This window comes from Saccostrea cucullata, unplaced genomic scaffold (assembly GCF_032062105.1).
Source record: "Saccostrea cucullata isolate Sc308-1 unplaced genomic scaffold, CSIRO_AGI_Scuc_v1 ctg1303, whole genome shotgun sequence".
NCBI classification, from domain to species: Eukaryota; Metazoa; Mollusca; class Bivalvia; order Ostreida; family Ostreidae; genus Saccostrea; species Saccostrea cuccullata.
The window spans coordinates 102,501-113,007 of NW_026934011.1; the positions used below are offsets into that span (position 1 = coordinate 102,501).

The following is a 10,507-nucleotide window of genomic DNA, read 5'->3' on the forward strand; positions in this document are numbered from 1 at the left end:
AACTTTCATAACTCTTTGATAACATTGCTAGTAAAGTTTCTACCCTGATCACTGTGTAATCTGTTTGGAAATCCGTAATGAACAATAAAATTTTCAAATAGTATTTTAGCAGTTGTTTTAGCTGTTTGATTTCTTGATGGAAAAGCTTGAGAATTACGAGTAAAATGATCTGTAATTACTAATACATTTTCAAAACCTCCTTTGCTTTTTTCTAGTGATAAATAGTCCATACATACAAGATCTAATGGTTGGTAACTTTCAATGTTGACAAGTTCTGCAGAGATCTTCTCAGGAGTTTTGAACTTCACACAGCGGTCACAATTCTTGATTCTCTCTGTAATTTCTTGAATCATTCTGGGCCAGAAAAATCTTTCTTTCATGAGCTGAATGGTTCTGTCACGTCCATGATGTCCAAGGTTTGTATGCAAGAGTCTAAAAGCTGTTTCTCTGAAATGACTTGGTAAAACCAATTGCTTGACATGATCATCGACATGGTTTAAAACAGATGTTCTGTACAAAATACCCTTTTCTATTGATAATTTGTCTATCTCTTTCAAATATCTACACACAATTTCTGACTCTTCTCTTAGATTTGATCCTAGAAAACCTTGCTGAACAAGCTGAATAACTCTTTGATATCTCTATCAGATGATTGCTCCTTAACCCAATCAATGTCTGAGAAAACACAAGTATCATCAGAATGACACTCACTAGTATCACTAGTAATGGAATCTGATGTGTCTGAATTATCTGAGTTCATTAGTACATTAGTACTTACAGTCATGCACGTTAATGGATCCTCCTCTCCTGTTAGGAACACATTTTCAAAATAAGGACAACTTTTATGATCTGCTACATATGCACTACAGATAGACTGGACAACATTAGGATTGACTTCCACCAACTCATTTGGTCGTCTAGACAAACCATCTGCATCTGCATTGTTTGTACCTTTCCTGTAGCGGATGGAGAACTGGAAGTTACTGAATGCGGCTAACCATCTGTGGCCTGTAGCATCGAGTTTTGCTGTGGTCAAAATGTACGTGAGAGGGTTATTGCCCGTCACTACTTCAAACTTGTTACCGTACAAATAGTCGTGAAACTTATCGGTAACTGCCCATTTCAAGGAAAGGAATTCAAGTTTGTGTGCTGGGTAGTGTCTTTCACTGTTCTTTAACCCACGACTCGCATAAGCAACAACTCTTTTCTCACCATTCTGGATTTGGTAGAGAACAGCACCTAAACCATTACATGATGCGTCGGTATGAAGAATGAAAGGATGGTCAAAGTCGGCGTAAGCAAGAATAGGTGGAGACATTAATTTCTGTTTAATGGTCTCAAATGCCTTGGTTTCCTCATCACCCCATCTCCATGCTGGTGCTTTTGTCTTACATGACTTACCTTTGTTTGTGGAATGGCCTTTAAGTAGATCATTAAGAGGCTTAATGATTTTGGAATAATCTTTCACATACCTCCTGTAATAACCTGAGAATCCCAAAAATGTTCTAAGAGTTTTGATGTTAACAGGAATCGGCCATGATGATATAGCTTTTGTCTTCTCTGGATCTGTCGCTATGCCTCTCTCGCTAACCACATGCCCTAAATAACTTACACTGTAGCTTTAAGTTTTAGATTGTTTTGTTCCAGTCTTTGTAAAACAGCTGTAAGTCTGTCCATATGTTCGTCAAATGTCCTTGAAAATATCAGGATGTCATCTAGAAAAACTAAACATTTCCTTAAATTCAATTCACCCATACAACTTTCCATCACTCTCTGAAACGTAGCCGGGGCGTTTGTTTATCCGAATCCCATTCGATTACATTCAAAAAGACCTACTCCACTTACCGAAAAAGCTGTCTTTTCTTGATCTCTTTCATCAATTTCTACCTGCCAATAAGAACTTGTCAGATCTAACTTGGTAAAGAACTTGGATCCAACTAACCTATCAATTGTATCATCTATGCGTGGAAGATTGTAAGCATCTTTCACTGTCCGAGAGTTCAGTTTCCTGTAATCAATACAGAATCTCAAGGTTCCGTCTTTTTTTCTTACCAGTACGATATTAGATGAATAAGGGCTCTGTGATGGTCTAATGGCTCCTACATCTAGCATTTCCTTAACATGTTGTCTGACTTCTTCATACATACCTGGTGGTATACGTCGATAAGGTTCTTTGAATGGCTGGTCATCTGTCAGTTTAATCTCATGCTTCAGTAAATCTGTCTTTCCTATATCTGTGGGACCATCCGAGAATAAATGAATCCAGTTAGACAAAAACTGTTTCACATGACTTACTTGCCTAGTAGTGAGGTTGTCCTCAGAGATCTTGATGTCCAATTCCTGTAAAGACTTTCTGGGTTTCTTAATACCTTGATCCTGTGTTTCAGGATTCCAAGAGTCCACTAACTGTACACCACTTACTGAACATAAAAGTGATTTCGGTGGTATATGTACAATAGAGGCTGAAATATTGCAAACCCTAACAGGAATAGTAGTAGTCTGCTTACCCTGGGTAAGGGAAATAACTCTCGGACAAACAATGAGACCTCCTGATAATGAAGTATTTGTTTGCTCAGTCAAAGCTGATACAATACCATGATTATTTCTTACCAGACCTCTGATTACTTTTGTCTCATTTGGTAACACTTGAATGGTACACTTGTTAGTCGTCTTCACTGGTGTTTCATCATTCATACTGTCAAATGCTATCTTCCATTGTTCTGGAACATCATCTGAATCAGTGGAATTCTGGTTACAAGCATTCCTTTAAAAACGATTGAAATTAGTTCCAAGAATCATAGGCACTTGCCTTGAATAATTTGTCTGGGGAACTACTAGAACAGGAATAGTATATGTAAATTTACCAAAACAAGGTACACATATGTCAATTTCTGCATAGCCGCTGTATGGCAAAGCACTGCCATTAGCGCTCTGAATATTGAGTTCAAATTCTGAAAGGTCATGTAACTCAGGCCTAGGGTTTAAATTTCTGAAAAATTCTTCTGATATACAGGTTATCATGGATCCTGAGTCAATGAGAGCTTTAGTTTTTATACCATTGACAATAATTTCAGATTCACTGGATTCTCCAACTAACCTGTACAAAAGACTGGATGGATTTTTGGTAGAATTAGGGCTATTTTTAAATGAATCTCCAGTTTGCCCCGCAACAGGAGATGAAACTACTTTAAAGTACTACCTGCACCAAACCCATTCATGTTACCAGACTGTTGACTAAACTGCCTCTGTTGACATGGTTGCTGAGTCTGCTGCTGCTGGTTTGGAGGTTGCTGTGATTGGAAATACATTCCTCTGCTGCCCCTGTTGGCAAATTTCTCCTGCCTTTGAAATTTCCTCTGTGGTAAATATTGTTGGAGGTACTTGTCTGAAAAGAACCTGTATTATTAAAACCAGTTGTTTGAGTTTGATTATTTGCATTTGAACTTTGTTCAATTTTACTCATTCTGCTATCAAGTTTCTTCATCTGAAAAAGTAATTCTGTAAGCTGTTTTTGCATATTTTGCAGTTCAGAATTTTGAATTGTCATTGAATCTACATTACTTGACATAGCAACACTTGATTTTGGAACTGAATTTACAGATTTCAGACTAGTTTCTTCTTGCTCAATCTGTCTTATCTCTCTAAGAAGGGAGTGAAACTCTTTAACAGTCTCATACTTGTGCCTTGTAGCATTTCTCAACTGCGTACTTCTTAAACCTGACCATAACTTTGATCTAAGCATGGGGTCCTTGGCATTTACATCAATATGACCTAGTTTTACAGCCTTTGATATACACTGTTCTAATCTAGACCCATAGGAAAAAATTGACTCACCTTCTGTTGATGATCCGAATAAAATTTCTGCATGATGTTTTCCGGTGTGCAGACATTCCCATAAAAATCATCTAACTTTGCGAGGATGTTCTCAACCGTTGCATATTCTCCAAGTGGAATCAGAATTTCTCTCGCCGTCCCTTTCAGAGAACTTCTCACTGGCTGCAAAAGAACATGGTCAGGCCATTGGCCCTTTAAGCACCTAACCTCATATGACCAAACGTCATAGCTCACTTCACCTTTCTGAGCTTGCTCACTACCGCTAAAAGTTGGAAGTTTTACAGGGGTAGGGTTGTTATTTTGATGAAACAGAGCAGAGCTATTAAAAAATTGAGGTGATGACATAAGACCTGGCGGGTGTAAATAACCTGGTGTGGGTATGTGATTTGGGGGTGGTACTTGACCTAAGGGTGGAAGTTTAGGAATGGTACCTTGACTCAAACCATGTTCAATCTTAGGGGTAGTTGGAATTTTCTGCCCTTTCAACAGTTCATACTCCTCTTTTGTAATAACCCTGTAATGCTCTTCTGCATTGATTTGCTCTATAATTTCTTGTAAGTCTTTCTTACCCTTGCTTTCATCAATATCTTCTTGTAAATCTTTTTTACCATCAACACCAGTTGCCATGTTGATTTTTCAATTGATACCAAATCGCAAGCAAAGATTAACTTATCGCAATGCGCATATGTCATCACACAAGCAATCACTCACTCAAATTCTGTACAAATACAACACTATATACACAATAAACTGAAAAAAATATATACACAAATTTACCTGTCTGCTTTGTCCAACAGTCCTGTTGTTTTGTAGTCCTGTGCTTGCGTTAGTAACTCTGCAATTAAGAAAGTGATCGCGCGCAGGGAAATTTTCAGCAACTATAAACTACGACACGCATCAACAAAATGTTCAACAGACAATGACATTGACAGACAAAAATAAACATTGACAGTCAACAAAAATACATCACAGACATTCAACATACACAGAAAAATTGTTTACCTTATTGAACAGACGCGTTTGGCAGCGAAAAGTTTATGAAACCGTGTAAAACATTTGACAAACACGTTTTTCTACACTTCCGGAAGTTCAAAAGTAAAACAAATGAAAATTTGAATATCGAGCCCGATCTTTTTACACATGAGTAACACGCACCTTGCACACAGCATTCACAAAGCCGGCAACCTCACACGCCATACATTAAACATGAAATAATACACACACATATACAATACAATACAACAACAGAAAGACACAGAACATGAAAATAATAGCACAGATATATCTGGATGGATTTTTATTTTTCACAGATCACTGAATTGCATGGTTACACCGCGGTAGTTTCACAACGTTGCGCGAATTCTTTTCCTCGAACACAACAGATGTCAATAAATTCACGGATCACTGGACAGTGGACACCTGTCCTGAAATGAACTCAGGTAGACTCGGTCAGCAGGTTCAGAAAATGTTACTACTAGTAGCTAGCGTAATGTTAAGTTAGTGCACTGAATTTAAACGCATTCTGTACGGACTCGAAGCTCGCACTGAGTATATCATGAACAGAACTCACTTGTCATGTAGAATATACGTTCTGATATAAATGTAGATGTGTATATAGATTTAGATCTAGGCCTACTATTTTGAATCTGGGCGTTGGTCGTCACAGCGGTACTGGCGTTTCGGCCTTGTCCCAGGAACTGGAATCTGGATCCTGGTTTCCCTCACAGTAACATCAACACATACGTGGGCGCCATATGTCACAGGGTCAATCGTTTCAGAGAAAATGCTGGATTCGAGTAATGATGTTTTATTATGGATAACAGAAAAGAAACCTAGAAACATAGAAAACACTCAGGTATCCAGTATCATAAAATAATGAATGTTATTAGTACCCTACCGGTGTAACCGGAGGGGACTATAGGTTTCCTCTGCGTCCGTCCGTCTGTCTGTCTGTCCGTCTGTCTGTCCCCGTCTGTCCCACTTGGTTTTCCGCACTTTTTTTCTAAACGCTGGCAGATATTGTACTGAATTTTGGTAAGTGGGTGTATCTTTATAAGTTACAGATCAAGTTTGAATATCGATACAATTCAATGATTTTTCACGGAATTACGGTTTTTTCAATTTTTCAGGGTTTTCCGCACTTTTTTTCTAAACGCTTGTAGATATTGAGCCGAATTTTGGTATGCCAGTTTATCTTGATGAGTTACAGATCAAGTTTTAATTTTGCATAGCTTCATTGATTTTTGACAGAATTATGGCATTTTGAATTTTTCACATTTGTTTAATTAAGATCGGGTTCGTGGTGCGCTAACTTCCGATGGTCGACATAAATATGAAGCGAGAAAAAGACGTTGGAAAAATGAGTTGAATTTTCGTCTTAATGTGATTATTTTAATAGGTTTAATGCATTCACAAAATAAAAATCATGCAGCTTTACCTTGGACATAACTTTTGTATGTTATAAAATGACATCCTGAGAAAAAGTGGGAACCCGGTAGGGGACATGTATTGCTAATGCAATACTATCAGAATGCTTGTTAGTCCCCTACCGGTGAAACCGGGGGGACTATAGGTTTCCTCTGCGTCCGTCCGTCTGTCTGTCTGTCTGTCTGTCCGTCTGTCTGTCCCCGTCAGTCTGTCCCACTTGGTTTTCCACACTTTTTTTCTAAACGCTTGCAGATATTGAGCTGAATTTTGGTATGTGGGTGTATCTTAATGAGTTACAGATCAAGTTTGAATTTCGCTCCGCTTCATTGATTTTTGACAGAATTATGGCATTTTGAATATTTTTCATAATCGCTTAATTAAGATCGGGTTCGAACTGCGCTAACTTCCGATTGTCGACAAAACTATGAAGCGAGGAAAAGACGGTGGAGAAATGAGTTGAATATTCGTCTTAATGTGGATTATTTTATTAGTTTTAAGGCATTTACAACTTGAAAATCTTTCAGTTTTACCTTGGACATGACTTTTGCTTATTATAAAATGACATCCTGAAGAAAAAGGGGAACCCGGTAGGGGACATGTATTGCTTATGCAATACTCTCAGAATGCTTGTTATAATAGTAATCAATTAAGACATCGTATAACTCGATGACTTCATAAATGGTTAGACCTCATAAACCGTGAAGGTAAAAGCTAATGGATAACTTATTTGGCGGGATAAGCGCTTATATAGTGCACGAAGTTAGTATACATGCATATTAATTATCAGATAGAGGTCTGTCATTGGTCCACTGGTCGTACTCGTATACCTGGTCGGTTGGGAAGCTAAAAATAGAAACCTCACGTGACAAACAAAACATTCACACATGGCACTCATTCACACAAACAGCACTACTTTTGATTAGCAATGCGCGCTAATCAAATATGAATTATTCACAAAGTGTCTAATTAAATATCAACTGTGACATAGGTTTAGCATCTGACAGATGTTTTTTTCCCACCTTTTACATGTAGCTGTATTCTTACCTGATTACTACATCTTAAATGGGGTTGACACCAATCAGACCATTAGAATTTCTGACGTCAGCATAAATTCTCAAAGCTGTTTGTTTATTTTACCCACTGATGAATGAGTCGCAATGCCTGTAAAAGAAATATTTATACTTTCGATAATCACTATTGAATATATCATGTTCATGTAAAAACAAAATTAAATTTGTTATAAATATGAGCAAGTGACTATGGAATATATTCATTCAGTTGCGGTCTTATAAAGTAAAAAAAAAAATCTCTACGGTTTATACGGTGACGAAGTACAAGTAACTATTTATGCAGAGAATCAAAAAACCATGTGTCGCAGTTGAGTGGATAGACTATTTAAACAGGTCGAGTCCAAATACTATTTCTACCTATGTGTAGCTATTAATAGCTACATGTACCTAGGTATTTAAAGCTACCCAAAGTAGCTATGTTTACCTACTTTCTGCTTTGCTTGCATTTTGTGGCCAAATGCAGGAACGGCGCAACATGGTGAGCACAAAATTTCTTGATACAGTCACACTGATGATGGGTATAACAAAAATTTGGCCAAAAATGATTACTTCGTATATTATCAATTTTGCATAGAAACTAATGTAAAAGTGCCGATTCATGAAGTTATTTTTTTGGCCAAAATTTTGTCGTATTCATCATTAGTGTGACTGTATCAAAAGATACAGTATTCACCATGTTGCACCGTTTGGTCTTTATGCCGCAAAATGCAGAAATAATAAAAAGTAGGTAAAAAAGCTACTTTGGGTAGCTTTAAATACCTACGCAGCTATTAAATAATAGCTACCTAGGTTCTTTGGACTAGACCTGCCTACATGTAAGACTCATGCTTTGAAACTCATTCACATTGATTGGAGAACAAGTGTGACGAAAAGATCGTCATGTATTGAAAATTAACTTCCATATACACTGTAAGGCAATGTACCCGACCAGTTTAAAAAGGTAAATACTTACCTCCAGCATCCACGACTCCTTTCTGACTGAGTGCGGGAAATATTAAGAGTTCCGAAGGATAGGTTATCTGGTCCCCTTTTTGATTCTATAGTTCGCTTCCCAAAAGATTCTACGGGGCGCGCGCCCTCTGTCGTCATAATGATGTACAGTGAACGAATGATGAAATACAAATGTCGAACTAACATCGAACAGATTACCAGATAATAATTTCCGCAACTCAGAACAATGTATACGGATAACACAGTACAAATTATATTTTTTTCATTGAATAAATAATGCATTCACTCGTAACGCATCTACACAGACATTATCTCCCGTTTACATGTTCTGCTTTTTGAACAACGAATATACGGAAATGTATCACAAATGTCAAAATAAGGATTTACATTTTTACATTTACATTAAACAAATAATGCATTTAGTAACAACACATAATTACATAGATAGAATATTGAACCCTTTGGTTTTCCATACTTTCGCCCCATGCGGGCTCATCAGTAGATTTAAAATTGTAAACAAGTTACATTATGACGTCATTCTCATGACGTTATGTCGGCAACGTTAAACATAATGATTGTGACGTAATAATAATCACAGTTAAATGAGGCGCACAGATAGAGTTTTACAGTTCATCTGATCAAAGTTTAGCGCCTATTATATGTACAATAATGGAGACATTTTACATAAAATGTACATAATAAAATAATTTGATATAGATTTCTTTTAACAGTTCAATTTTGGTTTAAACAAATTTATAAAATATTGTTCTTTGGCTTTCCGTAATTGTTCATTTTCCTCTTTTATTTTGTAAAAAGGAAATATATAAAAATGTCCTTTGCCACAAGAATCAAAGTGTTCACTACATGGCGTGTTTCTTATGGTCGGATCCTTAATCTGTTGTATATATATATAACTTAATTATTTTTTAATTTTAGAAGAGAGTACTGTAGCATTGATAAAATGACACAAGAGGAGAAAGATCGATGTTACTGATGTGAAAAATTGGTCAAAAGAGGACATAAAAAGTCTTTTAAACTTCAGACGACAAAAAGAAAACAATTAAATGGTAGCAAAGTCCACAAATTACTTTGGGATACTAATTCAAAAGAACTGTCTGACCTCGGTATTGCCGCGACTGCAACCCAGTGCTCTAACAAATGGAAAGCCATGAAAAGGGAATACAAAAAGACTGTTGATAACAATTCTAATACAGGTGCAGAAATGAAAACATATCCTTTTTATGAGGATTTCGGAGAACTCTACGGTAACAAAAGTGGAACAAGACCACAGTGTGTGATGGCCTCCAAAAAGATAAATACTGGAGATGACAAGGAAGATTCTACATGCAATTCAGGATCATCACCAGAATCCTCCTCTAAGACATCAACATCATCGTCATCTGCGGCAAAGGAGATCACAAAAAGAAAAAGAAAAGTTCATTTCTCGTTACTAGAAGAATACATTAAATGACAGGAAAAGTATCGTCAAGAGAAGTTCGAGCTCGCAAAAGAACAGCACACAGAGAAAAAAAGAAGAATTTAATGGGAAAACTTATAGAACGTTTGCAATCAAAACAGACCAAAACTGATAAAGATGATCAGTAAAGAATAAAATATCCAAGTTGTATCAATAATATGCTAATTTCTACCCTTTTAGATTTGGTATCAACTTAAAGGAATTTTATGATTTCCAAAAATATGACCAAAATTGCTGCAAAGACCTACAATTGTACCTTATGCCTACTTCCACTAAGAGTGCATTCGAAACCGTCGTTCTTGAGTACTGTTCGTACATTCACGAACGCCGAGAATATGTGCGTACGAACATGTTCATACACAGATATTCGAACGCGAAGAACACGTGAAAAAATGGCGCATCAGACTGAATTGCTTTTATACTACAACCTATTTGATATGCTTATTGAGGATGATGACGCTAATGAACAATTATTTCATCATATTTTTGACCCTGTAGTAATGTTTTCTCCACTGTACAGAAGACTCAATGCCCCGAAAGTTGAAAACTTTGCCGAAAACATAGTCCCTTCCTTCTCCAGCAACGATTTTCGCCGACATTTCAGGATAAATAGATCTGTGTTTAACATCTTGAAAAACCGATTCAGTGAAAATTTACAAAGAAAGAAAGGAGGTTTGTTTCAAATTTCACCTGAAAAACAATTACTATGGTGGCATATTTATGCCATCCACATAACTTTTTGTCAACA

General features: G+C 36.8%; 1 protein-coding gene and 1 long non-coding RNA gene across 2 annotated transcripts in view; both read right to left on the reverse strand.

Annotated features, from left to right (window-relative positions):
• The window catches only part of LOC134239788 (uncharacterized), a 13,143-nt gene extending 4,529 nt beyond the window's left edge, over positions 1 to 8,614 (reverse strand). The window contains exons 1-2 of the long non-coding RNA XR_009986294.1: positions 8,284 to 8,614; positions 7,306 to 7,422 (exon numbers count right to left, since the gene is read on the reverse strand). This is a non-coding gene — a long non-coding RNA (uncharacterized LOC134239788). The remainder of the gene's footprint in view (positions 1 to 7,305; positions 7,423 to 8,283) is intronic.
• On the reverse strand, positions 2,811 to 4,461 carry LOC134239787 (uncharacterized). The gene is made up of 2 exons (XM_062721933.1): positions 3,911 to 4,461; positions 2,811 to 3,806 (listed from the first exon to the last, which is right to left on the reverse strand). The coding sequence occupies exons 1-2, from the start codon at positions 4,459 to 4,461 to the stop codon at positions 3,215 to 3,217; spliced, it is 1,143 nt and encodes a 380-aa protein (XP_062577917.1). The 3' UTR covers positions 2,811 to 3,214.
• Positions 8,615 to 10,507: the final 1,893 nt, after the last annotated feature.

Coding starts and splice junctions, on each gene's coding strand:
- LOC134239787 (XM_062721933.1), bottom strand. CDS start 4,461: ATGGCAACTGGTGTTGATGGTAAAAAAGATTTACAAGAAGATATTGAT. Junction 3,807..3,910: donor GTTGAGAACATCCTCGCAAA/GTTAGATGATTT, acceptor CTATGGGTCTAG/ATTAGAACAGTGTATATCAA.